This window comes from Lagopus leucura, unplaced genomic scaffold (assembly GCF_019238085.1).
Source record: "Lagopus leucura isolate 7727_CA_CO unplaced genomic scaffold, USGS_WTPT01 Super-Scaffold_100009, whole genome shotgun sequence".
Lineage (NCBI taxonomy): Eukaryota > Metazoa > Chordata > Aves > Galliformes > Phasianidae > Lagopus > Lagopus leucura.
Genome location: NW_024962266.1, coordinates 2,303,134 through 2,329,131, shown reverse-complemented (window position 1 = coordinate 2,329,131; position 25,998 = coordinate 2,303,134). Strand labels below are relative to the sequence as shown.

The 25,998-nt window shown below is 42.0% G+C and overlaps 2 protein-coding genes across 3 annotated transcripts in view; both read right to left on the bottom strand.

Moving 5' to 3' along the window:
• Positions 1 to 16,752, bottom strand: part of EDEM3 (ER degradation enhancing alpha-mannosidase like protein 3) — a 29,138-nt gene extending 12,386 nt beyond the window's left edge. Inside the window, exons 1-13 of one of the 2 annotated variants that reach the window (XM_042873682.1) lie at positions 16,592 to 16,752; positions 14,391 to 14,436; positions 11,018 to 11,118; positions 8,981 to 9,020; positions 7,544 to 7,656; positions 6,710 to 6,863; positions 5,577 to 5,711; positions 4,305 to 4,410; positions 3,633 to 3,730; positions 2,455 to 2,580; positions 1,833 to 1,916; positions 647 to 730; positions 2 to 126 (exon numbers count right to left, since the gene is read on the bottom strand). In XM_042873682.1, the coding sequence (XP_042729616.1) occupies positions 2 to 126; positions 647 to 730; positions 1,833 to 1,916; positions 2,455 to 2,580; positions 3,633 to 3,730; positions 4,305 to 4,410; positions 5,577 to 5,711; positions 6,710 to 6,863; positions 7,544 to 7,656; positions 8,981 to 9,020; positions 11,018 to 11,118; positions 14,391 to 14,436; positions 16,592 to 16,752 (1,373 nt within the window). Of the gene's footprint in view, position 1; positions 127 to 646; positions 731 to 1,832; positions 1,917 to 2,454; positions 2,581 to 3,632; positions 3,731 to 4,304; positions 4,411 to 5,576; positions 5,712 to 6,709; positions 6,864 to 7,543; positions 7,657 to 8,980; positions 9,021 to 11,017; positions 11,119 to 11,849; positions 11,945 to 14,390; positions 14,437 to 16,591 lie in introns of those variants that run through there. The other variant, XM_042873683.1, reaches the window with a different exon arrangement.
• A 1,000-nt stretch (positions 16,753 to 17,752) lies between these two features.
• The window catches only part of NIBAN1 (niban apoptosis regulator 1), a 59,731-nt gene continuing 51,485 nt past the window's right edge, over positions 17,753 to 25,998 (bottom strand). Inside the window, exons 11-14 of the mRNA XM_042873881.1 lie at positions 24,742 to 24,852; positions 24,083 to 24,190; positions 22,184 to 22,295; positions 17,753 to 21,241 (exon numbers count right to left, since the gene is read on the bottom strand). Of these exons, the coding sequence (XP_042729815.1) occupies positions 19,572 to 21,241; positions 22,184 to 22,295; positions 24,083 to 24,190; positions 24,742 to 24,852 (2,001 nt within the window). The 3' untranslated portion in view covers positions 17,753 to 19,571. The remainder of the gene's footprint in view (positions 21,242 to 22,183; positions 22,296 to 24,082; positions 24,191 to 24,741; positions 24,853 to 25,998) is intronic.

Here is a 25,998-nt window from a genome sequence, read left to right as displayed (position 1 = left end):
CCTGTCTTCATGGCTTCCCGTACGAACGTCCTTCATTGCAGCAAACCCACAAGGCACTCTTGCATACTTGTTTAGGTTTTCAATGAGTGTTTTTCCTACTTCTAGATAGTAAGGATCCCCCGTAGCCTATGAAAACAACAGAAAACAAATAAACAGGTGTGCTCAGACTTATCACACAATTAGCAGTTTTTATTTTACTAGCAGTAATATTATTTCCATAGCTTACTGCATACCGGTAAGGCCTAATTTCTCAACAGTACTCAAAAGTCAGAAAAGGGGACCTCAAATATGTTGTCATTTTTTGCAGATATGCACACAAGCATATGAAAATGCTTCCAGAAGTCCAAGACCTTAGTTGCAGCTCTGTAAATTACCAAGTAGCTTTTGCACTCAAGTCTCTAGATGATCCCCCAGAGAGCTCAAGAAACACTAAATAACTTTAAAAGTATGGTCTTTTGATGCAGTGTCTTTTTTAATTCTAGGCATATAAAAGAACATTTCTAGAACAATTTTTGATACCAATAATGCTTCCATCTGGAAGTCTTGCAGAATAGCCTGGAGACAGGCTGCTTGTTCTGTAACTGAAACAAAGCACCAACAAAACCCTCGGTGCAACCAAAAGTCAGAAGAATGAAAGTGACTTTACCTTATACAGGAAGTAAGTGCTCTCAGCAAATTCAGGCCTTAAAGGATGCTGGGCCCAGTGAACTCTGAAGTCTGTTGTGAAAGCCTGAGGAAAACCCCCCAAAAACCCCCAGAAATAAATGGTCAGAAATAAATTCAAGAATAAAACCACACATCAGTTTCTTCTGAAATCCACATTAACAGTACTACAACAACTACAGCACATCAGTGGAGGACCAAAGGCCCAATATCAACTTCTGGACACCACAGGAACCTCCATTCATTTAGAACACTTCAGGTCAAAACCTGACACAACGCTGTAGCACATTTAGCACAAATCAGATTAAGCTGTGCCAGCACTGGAATCCTGACACCATCCAGCCTCTTGAGAGTGCAGCCCTGTAGGGCTGTCAGGAGGCAACAGGAGCCAGCTGAGATTGTGCTCAAGTCCCAGGAAGGAGCATGCAGCCTCCAATCTCCTGCAGCTGCAAAAGCACACTCCTGCAATCCAGGCAGAGCAGCCTGATGCACGGCTGTTCCAGAGACCAAGCAGAGCTGACAAATACCATATCTGCAGATACACCTACCACCTGACACTTCCACTACATTAAAGTGTCATTTCAGACTGACAGACTGTAAGCAATTGTTTCTAACATAAGAAATGCCAGAGACCAGAAGGCAGTTATCTGAAAGTTCCCCATTCTGTGCATTCACTCTTAATATCCACTGTCGTTTCTGTGACAGATTAAATTAATTACTACTTCATACTAGGGTTTAAACAATGCCTTTGCTACAGGGTATGGCATATTGGCTTAAACACCAGTAAGAGATCTTCCAAAATCTCCTTTGTAAGTACAGAGCACTGAAAAAAACATCTTTAGCATTAATGCCATTATGTTACCAAGCAGCTACAACCACACGTGTTTATATAAACTATGCAAATTGAAATGAGACAAAGTCAATTTTGAAAGGCTGAAACGCAAAGTCTCAGCAATTATTAATCATTACTACCATGTTAATTACAGCCTAGCTAAATGACAATATTTCATCTTCAAAGCAGCTGTCATTAGAACTGTAAATTGCATAAGAATGTTGTGGAAGCGAGCCTCTGATTTTAAAGACACGAAACCTACTGCTGTTCCAAATGGGTAGCTGACACTGTTCAAATGAAGAATTAATTAATTGGGATCAAATCCCAATCACCTTACCTCAGGAAGAAAGTTATGCTTCTTTATAACTTGGTACAGCATCTCGTGAGTTTCAATAGCAGGTCTAATATCACCCTTCAATACCTAAAATTCAGTAACAATATGTACATGAGCTTACCACACATACAAGCAATATTTGAAGTTAGGCACACTCACACTGCACACCAATTTCTACATTTGCAGCAGATACACACTGTAAGCTTTACCCTCTTTCATTCTAAGGCATTGATAATCCTTAAGAAGTTTTTAAGCACATCACTGAGCTCATGAAGACTGCCTGCACAGAAAAAGGATCTTTACCACTTTCAGACAATTGCTGTGGAAATGTGATTCAGTTTGTCTTAAAGGTGTAGCTAGCAAACAAACTAGGAAGTTTGTCTCTAGACTACTAAAAAGGCAATTTAATTCAAGTGTCTTCAGGAGTGAAGGATGAGAATCATATGGACGTGCTTTTCCTGATGCACATCAATTTGCACCATAGCATAGAAACTGAGCACAGGAATTTCAATTCAGTGTTTTTGAAAACCAAATGACAAAGCTTGACTTGTTCATTGCATATCCAGCCTATTTAACTGTTCCTTTCTTATTAAAATCAATCCGTACATGGGTTTTTAAACATTACCTGCAGTCCTGGGAAGAAAGCCAGCAAAGAGTCCATCCAGGTCCTAGCATTTAGCATTGGCTTATGAATATGAACATCAAGAAGGAGAGGTGGTTGGCTAATGTACTTCATTATGGCATCATAGTGCTGACAAATAACAGGAAAACAACAAGCTTATATTATCAACACACTTTAAAAAACAGATTTATATAAACAAGCCTATGGCATTGTGTCAATGGAAGGCAAGTACAACACTCCCAATCATTACTGGGCATTATTTGGCAATGCCTATTAGCTTCAAGTTTCACAGGCGGAACAGGTAGCAGGTATTGCAATGCTCCACAGTATTACACATGCAATTTAAGTCACAGTTTCCAAGTAACATATGCAGAAAGGGATACTTAGCAGCCAGTCATAAACAAGTAGCTATCACAATTAGAGCTGGATATAAGGAATAACTTGTTCTCAGAAAGAGCAGTGAGGCACTGGCATAGGCTGCTCAGGAAGGTGGTGAGGTCACCATCCCTGGAAGTGTTTAAGGAAAGGGTAGATGTGGTACTGAAGGCCACGGCGTAGAGAGCAATATTGATGGCAGATAGACAGCTGGAATAAATGGTCTTAGAGGTCTTTTCCAACCTGAATGGTTCTATGATTTTAAGATAAAAAAGTGTTTTTATTGAATATTGCTATTTTCAAAAGAAGGAATATTCTTATGAAAGAATGATGCTGATGGAGTTACTGAATAACCTTACAAACTTGGGAATCTAAGTAAATACACTTAAATGTGTGCTGGTCCTTAAGATCTGCAACACAATGAAAGATTTGGGTTTTGATTTTTGGATTTTCTTGCTCCAGAACAGAAAGAAGTTGTAGCATGATTTGTAATACACAGCCTTTTCACTGCTTTAAAGAAATCTTTTCAGTATTATACCAGCCACGACATTCTTGAAATACAGATTCTCCTGCACTGGAAAACTGTCCAGAAGATCTCTACCTTCATTAGCTGGGGTTACAGTAGCTGCTGAGGGACAGATCAACCCAGATTAGCACAAACTCATTAAAAAGAGCTGGCACTGCAGAAGTCACAGAAATTCTGCTAAAGATCACAGGCTAACAGATGACTTACAATACAGATGACTGACAACAGTCTTAAATTAGCCAGAACAGGAGGAACAACCCAGAGCAAGGTGTTAACTTACCGTGTTAAATCTTTCCAGGAAACTGTCATCTCCCAACAGGACGTAGGCTTTTAATAAATATTCATAATATGAATCTATTCCCGCTCCAACTCCACTATCTGGAAGCAGTAAAAAATGAAAACTTGGTTTGACTTTAAGTAGCTGCAAGAGTACTTTCACATAACTTCATTTTGATTTTAAAGACGCTTTCAGTAAAAGGAAAAGCTGTCTGTAACTAGAATTAAGGGGTGGATGGATGCAGATATACGATGCTGTATGCCTACACTAAAGACTGCAATACCACTACACATAATAACACAGACATGCATTTAAGCTGGCTGCACTTTCCTCTTATGAAAAGATTTCTACTGACTGCCATGTACAACCACAGTCCTATCTGTATTTTGTTTATAGCAGGATCTCTGAAAGTACATCTCAAGGCATTCCTATGTCAGCACTAAAGTGAATCAGAACACCCCTGAAACAAAGGAAACTAGTTTCTCAACCAAAGTATGCTTTCAGAGGAAAGTCAGGCCTCAGTCTAGCAGGTGTATCTTGCTCCACGTGCCCATCCCATTAACATTTTAAAACAGTCTATAGAAAGTTATTCATATGGGGGAAAAAGTTGTCAACATTTTTTCCTTGCCCCAAGCCACCTGCTCTCACCAAGCCTGGACTCAGAATAGCACTCACCTTTGCGGACCCAGTCTCCTGTGTGAATATTAATTGTAACACCCACCAAATTGCTGCTGCGCTGCCTCTTTTCCCAAATGAAGTCAAGAGCTTTCCGTGCGTATTCCTGCAACAGCAGAACATTGTTAAAGGAAATTACAGAAGAAAATAGATAAAGACTGTTACTGTCTACTGAAATTAAGATGCTGTGAACTATTAAGATGTTTCATGTAAACTGTAAAACTCAGTACAATACTGCATATGCTTAAGTAGCAGCACGCTCAGTCCACATCCAATGTAAGTAGTTACACCAGGCCCATACTGAAAGATCACAGATCTGGATTTAAAAGAGCCTGCCTTCTTTAGAATAAAAAAAAAACCCACCACCCATAACCTTAAAAAACATCATTTAGCTTTCTGCTGACATCAAACCCCCTGTTAGGTGTTGTACAACTTCACTGGGGCTGCTCTTATGGAAGCACTTCTGCAAGTACACTCTAATACAGCACAAAACCATAATACTGATGGTAATGCTCTTCATTAAAAGGTACGTATTATTGTTTTGCTATTTTAATCTTTTCTGCTTTGCAACACGGAAAACAGAAAAAATACTGTTAAGACAAAGCCTAACCTGAAATTTCAGAAGAGAGTTTTCTTACCATACTAAAAACCTCATTACCATCTGCAGAGACTGCTTAGTATTCCTGGACTCACCGAATCTCTCAAGAGACTATAATTTAACCTCAGCAAGAGGTGTTTACTAACTACCAAACAGTAAATCTCAACAAAATGGCAAACATTTAAAACAAGTGAGCATATTATCCAGACAGGTACCAAGAGACAGTTCAAAGAAGGGCAGTGCACAAATGCCTGCAGAATGCTGATTGCTAGCAGGATACATGGCAAAAATATCACAAGAGTGCTTAATTTTCTCTTATTGAGTTGCATTTTCAGATACTAATATCTCACGGGCTCTCAAGAAAAGGGTCACTTTTCCTGTTGCTTGCCCTGACCCCTCTATCTTAAAACTAGGTAAATAACATCCTCTTGCGAGAGTCTTCAAGTTGTTTGTTGTTTAATATTGTATTATTATAATTACTTTCAAACAAACTCACTTCCTGTAAGCTTTCAAGAAAGTCAAATGAACACTGTTAGAAAAAAGCCCCAAACATGAATGCATGAAGACCTTTTCCACAGAGCCCTTAAGATATGCACCCATTCCAAATTACAGAAATTTAACAAAACAAATGAATTCCTAATCCCCCCAAAACCAAGAGATCAAAACAAGCGAACCTCAAATATAGATGTTCCTGTGAATCGACTTAAAGCTGCAAACTCCAGGATCAAGGTACCTGCACAAGCTGTGCAGGTATCAGTCTCTGTTCCTGTTCGTGCTTCTGGATGTCTTACACCGAACTTCAAATTAACCTAAAGAAAAGCAGAGATTCTTACCTTTATTTTTACTAGCTACAAGACTTTACACCCATGTAGAGATAATTCACATTCCCATCTGTAGAGCAACTAGATCCACACATTTTCCAAGACAAAAAAGAGAAGACTATAACCCCCACCTTCAATTTTGCTCTGCTTTACCATGTACTGCCACCTCAAACACACACAAAATCATCCAGAACAAAGACAAAAATACCCAAAGATCTGTGGTGTGGTTCACTGGCCGTTTGATTAAAGAATAGCATTCTGACAGTCAAGCCCTAGCAATTTATTCACCTGAAAACCCAAACTCAGACCATCAGAAGTGCTCCTGGAATTAAGCTCTGCAAATATCTCAGTACTCCTGGCTGCAGGGGGTATCAGCAGATGGACCTACTTTTGTACCAGGCATGTTCAAGAGAGGGCCAGCACACCAGAATGTTGAGAAACTCCAAATGTTTTGCAACAGACCTTTCCAAGTAGAAAAACGTTGATTCACTGAACCTGAATCTGTCATTCAAAGAATACGTACCATGCTTTGTTTGAATATGACAGATATTTTGTTAAGTGAATGTTTTTATTTACAGCTTCCCAGTTACATCTGCCCTCTTAAAGATCAGATGCTGAGTATGAAGTTGAACCATTCTATGTTCACATGCTCACAGGTTAATTTTTCACTGGCTGAGAGATATGTGCAAAAAAAAAAAAAAAAAAAAATTACTCTCAGCTATTTTACTGGTGGCTACAGGAGCAAGAAACCAGCAGACAGCAATGAGACAATATTTCTGTGTTCGTTATTTACACACACCAGCGTATATTAAAACTGCCAGAGCTGGAAACCTGGGGGTTCAAAGCATCTATGTATCCTTGTATCCTTGTATCCCCCCTGTATCTTTAATACACATGCAAGAGATTGCAGAAACAGAGATTAAAACCAAACAACAAAGATTTTGCTTACAGAAGTATTTCTGAACTGCAGAATGCACAGAACTTACTCTTGGGTAAGGGAGACCACTAGTGGTGTTAAAGGCAGGTAAAAGCTTGTAGCCCAGCTCCTTTGCCATGTGCAGAAGTTCGCCGTTGTACCACTGCATGTATTCACCTTTGTCTTTCAGCATAATTGCCACTGAATGCCCACCAAGGAGACCACTAAAACCAAGAGAAAACATCCACAGCTCAATAGGTACATCCATCTAAACAGCAGTGCAGCAGCTTCTGTGATGCGGATGACTACGTAAATAACTGGGCTATGATCACGATTTTCAGGAAGGCTAAGCAGATGCAACTGCCATCAAGAAGAGCTGTCAGTATTTTAAGAGCAATTCTTACTGTTTAGGACTCTCCCAAACTGCAGATGAATCACCAATTCATCCAGAGTTGTTCAGGACAGCTAGCACCTCTCACTGCACACAGCTTAGAGCAAACCTGCTTTGATCAGGAAGTTGGAGCGCAGACCTCCACAGGTCCCTTCCAATAGGAAATAGCTTCCTATCCTAAATATTGAAGTGCTCTATTAAACTAAGTATTGAGCAGTGCAATCTTTACGACTGTTTCATTACAACAGAACACTGCTCCTTCAGCACACATAGGTTCTTTTTAATCAAAGAAGCTGTGCCTGCAGCAGTCAGACCGGGTCAGCTTGATTCAGTACCACTGCATTGACTCCTGCCTAGCATTTTAAAACCTTCCTTAGGGCAAGTGTTGAATTATGCTAACTGACAAAGGAACAACTATTCTAAACGAGGTGACATAGCATAGAGGAACGCCTTAAGGACATTTAACTAAAAATAAGAGTTGTAAAGAACTCTGAAAATGTGAAAGTTACTCACCCAAGGACTCTTATGTTGGTTTCAAAGACAGACACAACTATGTCGTTATCTAAATTAACATCCTTGATTACTTTTTTTACAGCCTCTTCAAACTCTTTGGTTTTATTTAACACCTGGAATACAAACATAACCAAGTGTTTAGATTCCAACACAGCTTTACAGAGTCATACAGCGTGGAAGAACAAGAGCAACAGTTTAATGAGGAAAGCATTTCAGACGCCTTGCATTGGTATTCTGGTCATGTTCTGATACAGTGTGAACAGACATTAGTACTATTGCTTTTCTAAGGAGATAGAAGAAAGCAAATGAAAGCATTATGCAAAGAATAAAGAATGCACCTTTACTATTACCCAGGTGTTTGTGTGTTCCCCTATTCCACAGCATAACTGCAGTGCACCAGGGTGCACCAACAGTGAAAGCAGAGATTGGGCTGTTCCACTGCCTCCAGTTGACAGAAGCCTCCTATCTAAGCCACATCCCAAGCTCAGTGAATTGTCCCCTCAGCCCTTTTCCTCCCAGCAGTGTTCTCCTTTTGCCCGAAGAACAGCTCCAGCATTTCCTACAGGTTTGCTTTCACACTGACTTTTTAAATCCATCTTTAAGAACTTTTGTGACTTATCCAATTCATTACCGTAAGTGCCTTTAAATCCAACAAGTATTAATCCTGCCCTAAAACAAGAAAAGAATAAAATCCAATAATCCGAGAGTAACAGACTCTGCATTTTCAACATTTGTGATTCAGGGACAGCCAAAGGTCATCTCACAGCAAATCATGAGGAGAGAAGAGCTGTCGGAAGATGAGCATTACATGACTCACACACCAAGTCAGTGCAGTCAGGATTTTCAGAGCTTTAAATTTGTTTGCTGGGAGATGTGAATGGCCAAAAGTGATCCCTAATTTCCAAAATCTACTTTAAGACTACAAGATACGTGACTGAAGTCTAATGGAAAGTACTATATTGACAATTGGCATCTTTTAGGAAGAGGCTGTGGCAATGCTTCCTGGCACACGTGCCCAGGGTGCACTTGTTAAATATGCATTTAAGTCCCTGCAAATTCATCCACAAAACATGTACATGCAATTTAAGAAAACCACCTCAGCAGGTAGTAGAGGTACTCACCTCTTAGTAAGAATGTTACCATAAGCTATAACTGATAAAAAAAACTTGCTTACATTTTTTGTTAAGACAGAGCCCAAGAAGGGATAAAGCATCAGTGAAATACAGAAGCGTTCTAGTATTCTTGCAATGAATTCTGACTACCACCACCTCAGCACTTGGAAGTTTCACAGCACTGGCCAATTCCAACAGCTAAAGATGACAGGTGATGAAGGTGTACATATCTTTTCTTTTTTAAACAAAACAAATCTAAAGTTAAGTCTGAACACCAGAAGACAGTATTTCGTTCTACCCAAGTTTACCAACAAATCAAACCTACCACAAGAGTGTCCAAGGTATCAATCAAGGTCAGGGAGAACCTGTGAAATAAGATGTAAAATGGATTCATTATAAACCTGTGCATTTAAAAATTAGGTCATTCAATAGCAATTTTAAAAGCAATAACATGGAAGTGAGGATTATAAAGATTCCTTTATTTACTGCAAAGCTTTCAAAGCTATTGTAAGCATTTTTATTTCTTTTCTCCAATAAAATCTATTGAAAAGAGACCCAACATTGTTCAAAGTCCATTTCAACCTTTCCTTTTTAAAAAGAATGGTGACTTATTAAATAATAAAAAGGTTTATGTAGAAAGACCAAATAGTCACTCCAAACTCATTTGCTCTAATCAGAAACTGTCCCATATATCTATTTCAGGAAAAGCCACTGTTTGCTGTGATCACACTCAGTGTTTGACTCAGTAGTGAAAGAATAAAGAAAACATTATTTTGTTCTGTAACTTTGCAAGGCTTTTAAGAGACACGTGGTACCCAACTCCAGTAGGATGCACTGTTTGCAAAAGGAGTATTGCAACAAGGCTTGTCCTAATCCCTTATCCTTCTCTGGGCCTGTTTAGTGCACACCAAGTTGGGTGGATGTTTGGCTAAACACAATGAGGTCATTCTCAAGTTGGCAGACAGATAGCACTCATGGAAAAGAATTCATAGAACATGAAGCAACTGCCTCATCCTGTGATTTTCCTTTGTAAAACCACACCATGATTGCAACCAATAGTATAGAACACAACTGATGAGCCAGCTGGCAAGAAAAAGTACTAAAAGAAATCCAATGCCTAAAAATATAGCTGATTATTAGGGCCATAAAATGGTACGTATGCAGAAATACAAGCATTTGAGCCATTCAGTGCAACTACAGGACTAAAAGGCATTTTCACTCAAATGACAGCAAGCTACTATGTAAATAAAGGTCATTAAAAAGAACGGCTTGGTTACAAATCCAAGTTTTCAACAATTCTTTCTCATCAGTCATCTCCCTCAACACCTCCAAGGTTGATCCATGCAGTTTTAAAGACAGCAAGACTACATCAGAATCTGTAGAATAAGTTTTCTGTGTAATAAAAAATAACCAAAATGACACAATAGCACACAGTGCGTTACCTTAAAGCACTCTGGCTTTGATTAATGCCATTCTGGTGAAGGACACCAACAAAACCATCATCTGCTGCTATTTGTTTTTAAGTTTTTGCTTTAGGAACATAAACTGTCCGCATACAGACAACACTCGTGGGGAAAAAAATCTATTAGAAACACTTAGAGAAATTAAATTGTGGCTCTGATTGCTCGATTTAGCTTGGAGAATTTAAAATCTACATTTTGTTGGCTAAAAGATCAGTACTTTATATTCCAGTTTATCCAAAGAGAAAAATTATGAAGAACTTCAGCTCTGAAATAACGGTTTATACTCAGGCAATGGCCTCAGGCTATCATGCATGTGATGAACATTTGATTAATTAGGTTTTCTCAGAGCCTTCTACTAGAGAAAGCATTTTAAGTATCACTTATAAGGCCAGCATGATAGCAGCTTACAGTTTTGTGCAGCTGAAAATTAACCCCTATAAGCCCTATTCAGTAGTTACTTGGTTAGGTTGTGGTTTGACTTTATGATCTTGAAGGTCCTTTCCAACCAGCTCTGCTCACTTGGCTCTGCTGCAGAAAACACTTGCAGAATACATGTATAAATATATACATAAAAATTATTTTTGCATCTTAATCAGCAGTCAATTCTCTTCTCCTGATTAAGGTACAAATCCACATCAGATAAAACCATGGGAGAAATGGAAAAGCCATTTCTGCCTAATTGGAAGAAGTTAAACAACTATGAATTTTTTTTCCAATAGCTTTTTTCCCCTCCGTAGGAGAACTTTTGAAACAAATTACTGATCTGCATGTCCCCACAGAATCTTTGTCAACAAATAATTGTCTGGGCACGTCAGCTGAACGTCCAAGTGCCACAGGCTGCAAGCTGTATGTAGATTCCTAGAGGTTTAGATGTGGCAGTAAGTGTTCCAAACACTGACTTTCCCAGGGCATCATCCACGTCCCCACGACTTGGCTCCTGACCCCGCACCCGTCCACGACAAGTTAAAGGCATGAGTTCATCAGCTGGATAGGCATGATCCTGCAGGGAAACAAGGGAAGACAGTTCGAACCATTACAGCCATTCCAGTAAATCTTCAGAGCTTGCTAAAAGCAAGTCCACTTCTGTTGTACTTCATTAAATAAACTGCAGAGCTGAACACAGCAACAGGACCTCACTCTCCAGCCTCCCAGAGAAGTCTGGAACAACCAACACCACAGCCAAAAAATACCCCCAAGACTCTCAACTCACTACTAATCTGGATTAACAGCTGTGTTCTTAGAAACAAGGTGCACACAAAAATTATTACATTTCTTAGGCAGAAATTATCTTGAAGATGAGCCGAAGAACTGGTACTAATGCAGGCTTTGTCAAGGAACTGGTATTTCATGGACAAATCAGAGGGAATCGGCCCTCAAAGTCACTTTGGGAACTTTTCCAAGTGAACATACATGACTCAAGGTCACAATCAGTGACTGATAAGAGAACTCACTTGGAAGGTGAAACAGTACATTAAGTCACTACACAAAGCAGAACAAAAGGTAATGTTCAGAAGAAGTATCGTAAGATCAAGTTCATTAAAAACTTCATCCAGTTGAAGAGCACAACACTGCTACAGATGTGTAGGAAATGCAAAGGCTACTCCCATTCTTTCAGAAAAGCACCCCACAGAGCAGGCAGCAGTGTAACGTGACTTCCTGCCACTGAGGCAGAAGTAACAGCAGGGCACCATTCAACTCAGCCAGGCACACTGCATAAACCCCTGTTCATACTTGGTGTTGCTGTAAGTCTTGTAGGTTTAAGCTGCCACCAAAACAGGACATCTCATGAAGTACACGTAAATATGAAACTCATCACTGTGCAGCAGGAGAGGTTTGCTGAAAAACTGCAAGAGGGGCCAACGACATCCAGTAAGATGAATCTGAAACAGACCTAATTAAAAAAACCACAGACACAAGGAATTACCTCTGCATTAGAAGTCCTACACTGGCGACAGAGCTCACTTGATGCCATCAGGAAATTGGCACTGCACCTTTCTACAGCCTGAGTAACTAACAGCACAGGTTAAAAAAGTTAAGCTATTGCAGCTGAAACTGCAAGTAAACATATTCTAAATCTATCCAAATATATATTAAAAAAAAATATCTACATTCAAACGTGAAATAGAAAGGCAAAGGAAAAGCAGTCTTCTATAAATAAGCAGCTCTTACAGCAACTTCTTTGAAACTGACCATTTGTTTCCCCATCTACCACCCGGGTATTTGAGTCTTTGCACAACTCTTTGTTCTCCTCAAGCACAACTACAAAAGCCAGAATCTAGATCATGTTAACACGGCTCAGATGTTTCTGAATATCTGTGCAAAGTGTTCAGAAAAAAACAGACTGAAGAAGGACATGGCAAAAGTAAAGTTAAAACTAAGATCACTGGCTTAAGCTATGGAGAAAAAATGGTGATATTAAAAGGAGAGAATAGGCTTCTAGTCTACATCATAAGGAACCAGAAGTGTTGGGGAGAACAGAATCACGTAGACTATCTAGAATAGGAAAAGACTGTCATATCAAGTGATCCCCAGCTTTCAACTTGTCCCCTTCAAGTAACCTCAAAGAGAGGAGACTGACACGAAATAGAAAATATGGCACATGTTTCAATAAGCATGCTTCAGGGAATTACTGTACAAACACAGCTCCATGGATACTCTGGAACTGCAGCACAATCTGATAGGAGGGACGATCACGTTTCCTAAATCAGGACTGTGTGTTCAGTGCAGCATGGTACTTGGATAAAGAAAAAAGACATACTGCTCCTGGTGCTGCACCTACAACATGGAGGGCATGCAAACATGAATTTTCAGTCTTCCAGCAAACTCAATTCTACAACACTTATTAATAGAAACAGAAAAGCAAAGCTTTTCAGGTGGTTGTTTCAGAAGCAGATGCAAAAATACACTATTTTCTTGCTGTAAGAATCAAGTCTGACATCCTAATCTTTTCTTCAGCTTTGAACAAATAAGCCATGCTTCTGTTTGTTCAGCACTCCAGCCTACATAGCAGGTAAATATCCTTTTAGCTTCAGAGTTTCCAGGATGGCTGAAGTCATTCCTCTCCTTAATTAGAACTTTTCTTGTTTCAGATGTGGCTAGACACGTACCAGCTCCCAGCTTATCACAGCCAACAGAAGGAGCACAGAGCCCTACTGCAGCCATACACATTTTTGTCCAATTTGACCAAGTACCTAACAGTTTTTCCTTCAGAACGTGATTAGAAAATCAAGCCAAGAGACTTGAACAGACCCAGGTAACTAGCTACAAGTCATCACCAAAAAGCCTGACGCTAACTGAACTGCTAAGGTGCCCAAAAGCACATTACGAAGGGAACTGCAACTCATGAAAATACTCTTGCTTGGCTTTCTACACGATAATTCAGTGCCACTCATAACGTATATACACTTTTAATTGACGAACTTTTAAGCTTCCCCATGTTTTATAGAGTAAAGTCGTGATACAGAAGTTGGGACACGTGGCACGATACTGACACGTCTGTCCTGCAGGAACAGGTGCAACTGAAAAGAGAGGTTTCTGCCACAGCCACAAACACAGGAATTGCTTTGCCAAATTCAGTAAGAACACATTTTATATTAGCCACATGTACAGCTTCTCCTCAGTAATGTATTACCTCAGAGCATGTTTAAAAATAATTCACTTGAGAAAGTCAGGGCACCAAGTAATTCTTCACTCCTGAACACATCTAACCTAAGCTAACCTATTTCAAAGTTGATTAGATTGCAAACTGACTCTGCATACTGAGAGCATGAAGACACCTGCTCAGAAAATCACAAGCCATATGAGAAGAAACCAAAGCAAGCGTGGCTCGCTGTCATATGACAGTCACATCCTCAGAAGAGGAGAGAATGCACAGATCAGACATCAAATCCTCTTTTTTCCTGCTCTGTTCTACAAAGTGTACTTGTACAAACAAGAACTACCAAAGTGCATCTAACATACCTTCCTTCACAAGAAGTATTTGACTTAGTTTGTACCCACAAAATAAACAGGCACCACCCAAACGCTCCAGGATCAGATGACTACAGAGTTCCCAGCTACCAATCTGAAATCCACTGTAACTCTTCTGGTATCTCTCTTCCCGAGTAAGATCTGTTCAGCTCTTTCTGAAGGGCATACAGTTGCTTTTTTAGCTTTGCTTTTCCCAATATCCTCCTGATACGTCTGTAGAACATCATGTACTCAAGGTGGCTTTCTTTCCCAGGTCAGCCATAAGAAATAAAAAAGTAAGAAGCAAACAGGTGCTTTCCTTACCATATAATTGCTATACGCGTGGTCAAACATTTCCAGAACTTGGTTTCTAAAAAAGAAAATAAGGGGGGAAAAAAAAAAAAAAGCATTAGAGGTCTGCCCAATGTCCTTTAACACACCATCTTAGAACAGCAAGATTCTGCATCTGCATCTGGGTTTCAGCTATAGCTATTTTAGCAGCGCACTCCATTCAAGTAAAAGCAATGAGGCAAAATAGTTTCTCCTAATCTGGCGATTGTTCAAGCTTTTCTTCACCAAACTTGAAGTATTTCACACGAGGACTCTCAGCCCCCTGTGCTTCCTCTTAAGCAGCTGTAGGTGTCACCACACATGAAAGCTGGAGATGGGACACATTCCTGGCTCAGCAACTGCCAGCACAGCTACACTCTTCTCATAATCACCACACTAAAACCAACTGACACAGCAGAAATTCCTGTCCATGATTCAGATCAGTTACGAGGTACTTCCTTGTGTTAGGGGCCTTGGCAAGCGTATGGTAAAGAACATCCTTGTAGACACATTTTACACGTTAGAAAAGCAGTCAATGTGAGAAATGCTGCTATACAAAGCTGTTTCTCAGAGAGACAGCACTGCTTCCAACCATACCTGTTTGACAAAGGAGCCCTGCAAGGCAAAAGGGCATGCTGATTCCTAAGCTAACACCTACATCATTCACAACCTCCGCTGATAAGACCAAACACAAAAGAGACAGGAATTATGGTCTAAATTACTGATTTAATTGAACAAGCTGAAGCTGAGCCATAATCTCCACTCCCCCAGTGCATTAAGCCACTGGAAGCATGGATGGGACTCCAGTTTCCAGCGCTTCAGGGGCCACATCTTGCTGGGACTTCTGTTGTAGCCTGAGCCCAGGGCTCAGCACACAATGCTGCTCTGTGAGTCAGTGCCCAAAAAGCTATTCACAGCTTCTGTCTCTATGTGCAATTTAAGTTCATGGGATGTTTGCTGAAAGCATCACTGTCACGATTGTGTCATTGAGCAGACACACAGAGTGCCTGCTAAGATTTGCAACTCTCATAAGACACAAAGAGCAGTGGGATGTCATTCGCACACACCAGATGCAGATTCAAGCTGTGAATGCTGAAGTTTTAAACCAAACAGTAAAGTTTAAACTCATTATGCAGTCACATGGGAAAAACATGCACCATAATTCACTATGAGCACCCTGAGAACCTGCACTGCAAAACCTCACCAACTGCAAACATGACCACAGTTGCATAGCAGCTTATACCTAATGATTAATAACTGAAAGGCAGCACAATGCTTCTCTAGCACAAATAGCATCACTGCTCTGCAGCTGATGCGAGGGGTGAAGCTGTCCTAGCAACACATGGAAATCACAGAACCACAGAATGGCCCGGTTTGGAAGGGACCCCAAGGATGATGAATCTCCAACGCCATTGCCACATGCAGGGCCACCAACCTCCACATTTAATACCAGACCAGGGTGCCCTGGTCATGCAGTCGTAACGTGCAGTTCATCTAAGGTCTGCCAGAGCGATGCTACTCCCCGCAGTGCCAGTTGTATGGCAGTCTTTATCCTTCAACTAACACCCACAGGAAAAACAAGCCAGCTTCTTACAGGCAAACAAATAGGAGCTACGATTCTAACTCATCAAAGCTCAGGAGAAGAGACGGTCCTCCCCAAATCACAGCACCTTAACTAAAAGCTTCGCACGTGACCTCGCTGTCTTAAGCGTGTAAATGTGAAGGTGCACTTCTAGCTGCAAGTGCTTTTTGGTTTTGGATGGGGCACGTTATGTCTTGTGATTACCCTCAACATAGGCTCATGATGGTGGGCACAGCACTGCTCTCAGCCATAGGGTTTGCCGGTGCTGCGGGGCAAGGGTAGGGCTCGAGGATCCCTTCCAGCTCACCACACGCTACGAACCGTAAAGGCTCGCCGTCGTTCACCTTAAATTCCGACCCCGGGCAGGCCCGCACGTACACTTGCCTCTTCACCTCCACGGCACCGGCCGCTCACACACCCCGCAGCTGCGGCCACACTCAGGCTCACGGTCACCTTTGACCGCCTCGCCCAGCAGCGCACCCCGGGCTCGGGGCCGCGGCTCCACACGAGGCAGCGCCCCGGGACACGAGAGCCGTGCCGGCGGGAGGCCCGGCCCGCAACGCGCTCGGGGGACGCCGCCGCCGCCACCCGCTCCCGGCCCCGCCGCGCTCACCCCAGCCGCCGTTTCTCTTCCTTGCTCATGGCCCCGGCGCCCGGCGCGGCCGCCAGCACGGAGGAGGCGGAGAGGAGGCCGAGGGCCAGGAGCTTCCACGGTCTCCTCCAGCGAGGCCCCCGCTCTCCGCCGCCGCCCCGGCAGCCCGCGGCTCCGCTCATGGCCGCCCGCCCGCCCGCCGCTAGGCCCGGCTCCGGCTCCGGCCGCGGCCCATTCCGCCAGCTGCCCGCCCCTCGTGGCGCGGCGGCCGCGGCTCCCGGCGCAGACGCGCAGGCGGAAGGGCCCGGCCCGGCCCAGCGCTTTCCTTTGGCGTAGCCAGGGAAACCGCCTCGAGCCGCCGCTTCCGGGTCCCCCCGCACGCGCCGCGCCGCTCAGCCAATCAGAGCCGCCGGACGGGAGGGCGCAGCGGAGCACGTGACCTCGGAGGCACACCGAGCGCCGAGGGGCGACGTGGACAAAAGGAGGGGCGGGCATGGGCGCGGCGGGGAGCGTGCGCGGTCGCCAGGACTTCAATTCCCGGCGTGCATCGGGTGCGCCCGGCCGCCCCTCCACAGAGGAATGGTTCCCGCGGTGCATGCCGGGAGATAAGAGTTCGCTATGAGGCGGCCGTGCGTTCTGCTCTCTTCCGCCCCCTTTCGCTTTTCTGCCTATCCCTCCCTCCCTCCCTCCATCCATCCATCTATCCATCTATCCCCCTCAGGAAGGATTACGGGCACGAAGCGCAGCCTGCAGGGCGGGTTATCGCCTGCAGTCCTTTTGTTTAAAAAAGCAGCACTCCATACCAATGGATCCCACACGAAAACAACGCCCTCCTCGTAGCGGAAGGGAATAGTGTGCTTTATTGTTTTAATCAGCATCTGTTAGAGTTACAAGCACCACGCATCACGTTCTGGAGCCTGCCTGGTGTGGCCAGGATCCCCACAAGCACCCACTGTGCCCACAGCAGGCTCAGCACAGCCCTTTGAAAGGCTTCTCCCACATGAGAGCAAAAAGCTGTAAAAATTACTAAGTGATGTTTGTTTCTCTGGTCAGTGGCCTGATGCAACCGTGTGGGTTGTGTTCTGCCCCCTCACAATGTGCTCCTTTATCCTGAGGCCTCGTCCCTTTGTGATCACCAGAACATATAAGAAAACACAAACAACACAAGAGCCCCTCACCACGTTGAACTTCACTTAATGTTTAGTACCAAAGACAAGTAACTACAGAGCTGTTACAAAATAAAAACCAAAAAAAGCTGACAGTGGGATAACGAATGATTTGTTAAAAAAAAAAAAAAAAAAAGAGCTGGTAGCGGTCTGCAAGTGAGTAATTTTGCACCAAGTATACAGAGGAAACAATGCTGCAAAGGACTTTTGCAAGGAAAGGATCTGTGATACTGATGTCTGTACACTGCAGTACAGCTCCTGCAAGGAGCAGGAGTCGTGCTTATTTTACACTGGTGACACTCCACTCGGTTAGTCTACTCAACACATAGGCAGTAATGTCTGCCTGTTCCTCTAGTGTCCATTCTCTGTTAGTATTATAGCAGATTTTGATAGCATTACATGATAGACTTTTTACAGCTTGTTAAGTGCCAGCAAGTACAATGTGCTTTGGCAGTTGCTATTTATTCCCATGTCTTCATGGGTAAAAATTTTACTTACTGTGTTTACTTATTGATCTTGCTGTCCTGCCCTGTCTTGTACTCATTCAGAGTCAGAAACCTCAAGCTAAATTTTTAAGGTGCCCTAACCTGACCTCTGAAGTGCGGTCTTGATCACTAAAGCCTGTTTTGTTAAACTGCTGTTTTTCATTTCCAAGCTTTTTTTTTTGTGCACGCTCTTTAAATGCTGTGTGCAAATAATGCTTATAAGCAGCTTTGTGCACAGGTCCCAATTTGATGTGGATGACAATACGCTGGCTACAAAAGCAACAGTTCCCATTTTAATCACTGCTTTCAAAACGTGATTCTGCCCTCCACAATTTAAGCAAAGTAAAAAAAAACCCTCAGCTGATTTTTGCTTCAGTTAATGTCTGTATTAGAAATTATACACAATGATCATGATATTTCACAAACATTGCAATTGAAGATGTTGTGTATGCACCTAAAAAGGCATACAGAACTGGGTAACTCTTAAGTTAAGTCAGTAACAGTGTAAATGGCAGGACTCCTAATATTCTGTATTAGATATCAGTGAGTAAATTTTACGGTGGGAAGTAAAACAAAGAGATGCCGCCTAATGGTTATAGTTACTGCAAACATCCTCATCTTTCCTTTCCATGAAATAAAATAAAATAAAATAGCCATAAAGTGCTCTGGAAGGCTAAATAACTCAGAAGTGCAGAGTGGGACTGAGAAACCTGCTCCCATATTTCCCCCATTTTAAATATAGCAATAGGAAAAAAAAAGATAGAACACTTGCTTGTCTTCACTACCTGTCAAAACTTCAATGTAATTAAGTAATCAGTTGGCAGCCTCTGCACTGGCTGTAGCTTTTGAGCAGCCTACTAAATTAACTATCTGGTACTGCTTGACTACTAAAAGTTTTATTTATTTCCCATATACTGCATGCAAATACAGAATAGTAACCTATGTACCAACTGCCTAAGAACTGTAACAGTACTGTCAAATCCATGCATTTAAAAACCATGAGCTACTCCTCTGCTGAAACACGTATTACGTTGTTATAATAACTTCCTAGTCAGGGATGAGTTGCTTTCGAAGCATTCAGTGGCAACATTTTCAAACTTTTCTATAATCATAAAAGGCAGCAAATTCGAAGTGAAAGATTAGATTTGCCAACAGTGATCTGAGGGAGGGTTTTAACTGAAAAGAAACCTATCACCCATCACTCAGGAAGGGATCTGTAACAAAACTGTAGGAGCTGGTAATACCACAGTGCAGCCCATTTCCTCTAGCTCAAATTCAAGTATGTATTCACGATTAAAGAGGGATTACTGGAGCAAATAAATCCTGGAGGGCTGGGCTGAAAAATGCCTCTTACTCTTCAGGGCTTTGCTGTACAGAACTCTCTTCTCTGTTTTCTTGTGTGAAAACATTATTTACTTCTGAACTTTTTATTTCCACGTGCGAAGACAATTCATCTTCTGGCTTCCCTTCGCTCCCACCAGGCTCAGCACCTGCAGTGACCTGTACAGCACTTGCCTGGTCTGGCTCTGCCACTGACACAAATGGCACATCTACCAGTCCTGTTCTTGGCTCTTCTCTATTCAGAATGGGCATTTGTGTTGCATCTGGATTTTCAGCAAGCTTATGAGAAAAGCTCTCAGTCCCTACCTCCACCAGGCCAGCATGACTGTTCCCTGCTCCTCCTTCCTCCCCACTTAATCTTTTGTCTTCAGATGCATTTTCAGCGTGTTCTTCTGGATGCAATCTATCACTGTCACTGCGCCCTGCATCTGTGTACCACACGCTTTGCTTGATCTCAACTTCTGACTTTCCCTCTTGAGGTGTATCTGAGATTTCCACCAGCCATTCTGCCTGTGCCAAACTGCGGCCCACCTTGGACACATTCCCTATGCTGGTACCATCTGTCCCACAGCTAGATGAAGACAGCTGGTCCTCCTTGAACTCTGTGCATTCTGCTGCATCTTTATTCACCATCATCTGGCTCACTTGAACTTCTGCCGCAGCCGTTTTGCTTGTCTCATTGTTCCCTTCGTACTCTTGCAACTTTACAATCTCAGCTTCACAAATCTCTTCTACCTGCTCAGGTGGAGTATCAGCCGGTAACTCAACCGTTACCATCAGCAAGTTCCTTATTTCGTTCACACCATCAAGAGGTTCACAGTTCTTTACTTCTGTCTCACTTTCTTTCTCAAGATTATCCCCAGATGCTCCTTTCCTTGTGTGTTCATCCTGGGAAGCAACACTAATCTCTTGCTCCTTGCTTTTTTCTTTACTATCCTTTTCAAATCCAGTTCCCGCTTCATTTTCACTCTGTGACAATTCCTCTGTAACCCCTTTTTCTACCTCAATTTTCATTTCAGCACTTCCTAAAATCTCTGTTTCTGCTGTTTTATTAGGTGGGGAAGTCAGCTCTATCTGAACACCTTCTTCATTCACTTTGCTTTCTTTTTCAGAAGTCACCTTCTCCTCCACTGCTTCTTCATGTACCTGAAGTTCTTTTTCAGGACTTACATCTCTCAATGTACTTTCAGTTCCATAAGCTACTTCTTCCTCCACAGCTTCTTCCTGTGTCTTAGGCTTTTTCTCAGGGTCCCCCACAGAGTCTGCTTTCACCATGCTTTCATTCTCCAAGGGAGTATTTCCCTCTACAAATTCTTGCTTCGTAGGGGTAGTGGAAAGGGACTCCTGTTTTTCACTGATGTCTGTAATGACCACTTCTTCACTTTTGCTTGCCTGACTACCATCCATATTAACAGAAAGGACCGCCTCTTTGTCTGATGGCTTTCTATCCTCATGATCCTTCTCCCACAAAATCTTTTCAGTCACGATGAGTGTCTCCTCACTTTGGGTTTCAGTATCTGATGCTTCCATTCTGGTGGTAGAAGGCTTCTTAGCAGGAGTGGTTTGTGCTGACCCAGAAGGGGTCTTCAGATCAGTTAAACTGGACACGCTTTCACAGGGCAGGTTCAAGTTATCTTCAAAGAGGTTGTGCTTCTTTAGAACGGCGGCTTCTTTTATCACTAAGTAGAACAGAAATATGAAACTGGTTGGAAAGACTGACAGAGGCACACTGAAGAAGGTACATCATTTCCCTGAGTTTCAAATGTCATACATTTTGATATTACAGACAACAGTAGTTTTCGTCTTCAATTTATTTTCAATTTGCATGTATTTTTTAGGGGAGGAGAGAAATAACTTTTCTGTTTTGAATAATGAAACTTCAATATTGACCTAAGTTTGGCATTGCTATAATGCAAAACTACTACAAGATCTGTGGTGCAAAAAGGTAATGTTGAAATGCAGAAATAGTTACACTGAATACATGAAATAAAGTGTACATTACATTAAACATTAGACTGATATTTTGAAATAGCAGTGCCACAAAGTGGCAGGTCAATACAGAAGCTTGTCTTTTATCTAGCATGTAGATAGGCAGACCAGATAGAAATATTTCGTATATGTTTTACATGCCATAGCATGGCTTTATTTTCATACACACAAGCAAAGAGGTCTGCAGGGAATGCTGCACTGGTGACAGTCATGTGCTGGAAACAGCATCTGGCAGTACATTTCATTTGGGGAAATTCATTTCCACTGCCATTAGATGTCACCAGGTCCTTCCAAATAAAAGCATGATTTCACTCTTTGGCCCAGGGAATCAAGACAAAGTCAGGCTGGCATAATCACACTTTGTTATAAATATGTTTATGCCATGCTGTAATTTTGAGTTTCCCAAGCTTAGTAATATTGCTATATGGATTCAGATTTTAGGGCTTGCCACGCATTCAGTGACCTGAATTCAAGCACTGTAGCACTGCAATCCCCAGTCTTTGGAAAGCTGCGACTTGGCCCTGAAAGCCAAGGTTAGGCTGTCAGGTTAGCGCTCTGGGCTCCCCTGAAGCAACAGCTAACCACCAGCCTCTGGCCAGAAGGTTATCACTGTCATTCAATGGTATTCTTACCTTTCAGGGTTTCTTCAAGCAGCATCTGATATAAAATCTCTTCATACACATTCTCTACTTGGATCACGCTGGCATAATCCGCAAAAATGAACTGCTCGTATTTCTGCAGCTCCTGTGCAGACACACAAGAAAGGAACAGAAGCACAAAAATGCAACTACTTGAGAGATTCCGAGTGCCTTACTCCAAAAGGGCACCTGCATTTAGCATGTCCTGCAATGCTTCTTTTCAACTATGAGCAAATGATGTATTTTCACAATTAACTGTACACTTCTCAAACACTGCAGATCATTGTCATTGTCATCAGATCACTGAGAATGACAGATCACTGTCATCATTGCCATCTTTACTGGAATAAACAGTTCTGAAAGAAAGACCCAGTGAGGAAATGCCTCACTGTTTGCCTAAGGAAACAAATCCACAAGGAGCAAGGGAGATACAGGGTTTGTTTTTTTTTTGTTTTGTTTTGTTTTGTTTTTTTTTTTTTAGCGGGTGTGCACCATACTGAGCTCAGTGGTTTAGATGTAATAGGCAATATCTAGGCAATAATTGAGTCATGGTCCCTAGGAACCAGCTTGGTTGTCTATAAAAAGAAAATGAAGTGAGCCCTGCCCACTAGAGGTACCCACAGCCTAACATCTGGTTGTTTCCTATCACAAGAGCAAGAGTTGGCTGGACCTGTCAGCTGTCCTACACCTGCTTTTGGAGCTGGCTGCTTGCTCCTGCAGAGGCATGAACTCAAAAGGCTGGTGGGAAGTTTGCACCCCCACTGCCTCCTCCGTCCCATATGGCAAGGACACTAGATGGGATTCCACTCTCTGTATTCAAGGGAATAAAATGCTTTTGCTTCCTTGCTTGCTCCTGTGCATAGACATATCCTGCTGATGCTGCAGAGAGTTAATACTATTGTTTTGGGGATAGGAAAGAAGGTAGAACAATACACAGAAGAGCGTGAATATATTTTTGAAAGACCTAACTTTTAATGATCTGTACTCAAAGATTCACAAGCATAACTTGGTTTAACTCGTTTTTTCTTGAACTGAAACAAGCTAGAGAAGTAGGAAAGAACAACAAAGTATGGGTGAGAGCTTGCAGGCTCAGGGAACTGATGAACATCAGCAAAACAAAAGGGCAGGGAGGCAGAGATGGCTTAGGGCAGTCATCTTCCATCTGCTACAGTGAGCACACAAGAAGAAATGCATGATCTGCAAGAAGGGTAAAGGCTATTTAATTTAAGGTGAACGGTATTCTAGCTGTCCCCTCATGCGGGAACACTAATACCACCTCCACGGAACCAAGGCAGCTGTTTGCAGGGTGCTAACTAACCTACCAGCAGCATTAGGGGCAACAGAGACAGCCTCTGTACATTTGTTTCCTGACTGCTGACACAATTACTTCAGTTTAGAATCACTGAACATCAGTCCACAAGCCTGTCTGCGGAGTGCTTCTGTCACCCAAACAGGCATTTGGTTTTGAAGCAGGTGCTGAGCAGAGGCTGTATATGGTCACAGCAATGCCTCTCAGTGCTGAATACAGGGACAAGCTCATAACCTAACCCTGCAGCTGTCAGATAGTGAGAGGAATCTAGATTGAGGGCTTTTTAGGGAATAAATGAAATGGGGATAGGCAGAGGTCTGCACCTGTGTTTCAGAAAGCAAGCTGTAAATGCAGTTTCTGAAATCACTCCACATCTCCTACCCTGCTGCTATAGTCATAACCTGGTAAATGCCACTTTAACCATCTAAATGCCATTTATCCAAACAGGCAACTCCTTGAAAGGAAACGGCTTTACACAGTTTAGGACTTACAGCCATGGTAATCTTTCCCAGCCTCCTACTACTTTCTTGTTTTGTTTTTTTGGCTTTTTTTAAATAACAGAAATGAGCAGAAATGTAACCTACTGGTTTGCATGTTGAAGCCAATGTCTTCTGCATTGTGGGCAAAGTAATCTGCACCAGTGCTTCTTGAAATATCTTCTTCCGGACAGTGCTGCTATCATAATCATATTGCTGTTAGAAACAGACAAAAAGAGAAACAAGCCCAATCGTGTTGGATGTTATTCATTACTCACAGGAGGAACTGGCTCTTGTAACTGCTGACTGGCAAACCCCAAAGGATACCAATGGGCACATTCAGGGGTTTTGTTTCCCACACAGGTTACTGCAGCTTGTGGAAAAATTCTTTAAGATCAGGGAAATTCTGGAATTTTTTCCCTTCATTTTTTCTTCCTGGGCCAGAAACGGCCCTGTGCTTGCACTCTGCAGGTATTTCATCACTAAGGATAATGAATTCTAGGAGCAGGCTAATATGGAATCTAATATAAAACGATTTACTCAGATCTGCAGCTGATTTAATTGTAATTAAAAGCACCAGCTACGTAGATAGCCTTACAACTGTGTGCCCAGAACTAAGTTTTACCCCCAGAATGAGCGGCTTTGCTAAAAGCCACCAAGTCAGTATATCCCACCAGACAGGAAAAGGTATCTTCCTTAAGATACAAAGACAAATTCATTTAAAGGCACAGCCCCAGGTCTTACAGCACAAAAGCTGTAACACTTACCTTCAGCACTCTCTGCTTGACTTTTTCAAGGGTTGTTGCGACTTTCACTGAGTCTGCCTGGCGACTTGGAGAGAACAGTTGCTCAAAAGTATAAACTGCGTTTTCCATCAGCTGGGAATGACGATAATAAAAAAGATCTGTTAAAGGCCAGTAACGTACAATTTACACACACATGAAGAAGCCTGCTGAATGTAACCATTAACTTCAATTGTACGTCTGAGAGGGCGAAGCAGAGAAAAAAATTAAGTGCTTAGAATCCATAAATATTGTCGAGCTCTTCAAATGATTGTAGAAGTCAAAGAAGAGTCTTGTCTAGTCTAGATTGCAACAGCCTGTTTTGGAACTGGAAAGCAAAAAGAAGAATTTCTTACATTACCGCAAGAATATAAGAAAATGAAACAACCTCAACTTCTATTTGAAGTTAAAAGCTGGGTCAACATCAGCAAGCCTGCTCAACTGTTATTTCAGCAAACTTAAAAAAAAGATTCAGTTATTTTGTCCAAAAACGTGTTGCTGTTGGTACTCTGTTTCAGTAGTCTAAAGGCTAACATGCACAGAAATGTTGCACTAAATAAAGGAAATTAAACCTTGGCATCTTTAATCTGATATAATAGCTTTCTTGCATAGAATTAATCTCAAGTCACCACCCAAACTGATGGCAGCAAAGAGAAGAAGTAGAATCCAGTGGCTGTAAAAGCTGCAGACAAAATTTATTATCCTAATAAGAAGATTCCCACTGACTGCTATCAGATCCTATTGGCCTTAATAGTTAATAATGTAGATAATTCTTTTTTAAAAAGTTAATAGTTAATAATGTAGATAATTCTTTTTTAAAAAGTTATTAATTAGCAGCTTTTCTTATAGAGGAACAAATATCTCAGTTAGAGCAATAATGTCTTATAAGTTCTGTTGGGCTAGTAGTTGGCACAGTTATCCACAGATTCATGTACTGTACTACAAGAAGACATTTCAGAAAAACAATTCTGCAAATGGTAATTATACTTAAAGACCCTTTGCTTCTGCTTAGTGTTTCCATTCAGTTTTATTGGGGAGGATAGGGACACCCCCAGGGAAGCCATCAGCACTGTTGCGTCTTGCTTCACATTGCACATGAACATAGCAACTGAATTACATCAGATACAGAAGACGTTTTGTAGCTTACCAATGAGCGTGCACATGCTTAGGGATAAGACACTTATTTCCTCCTCGACCATTAACGTTTTCAAGCAGGCAGATAAGTGGTAACAAATGCTGAAA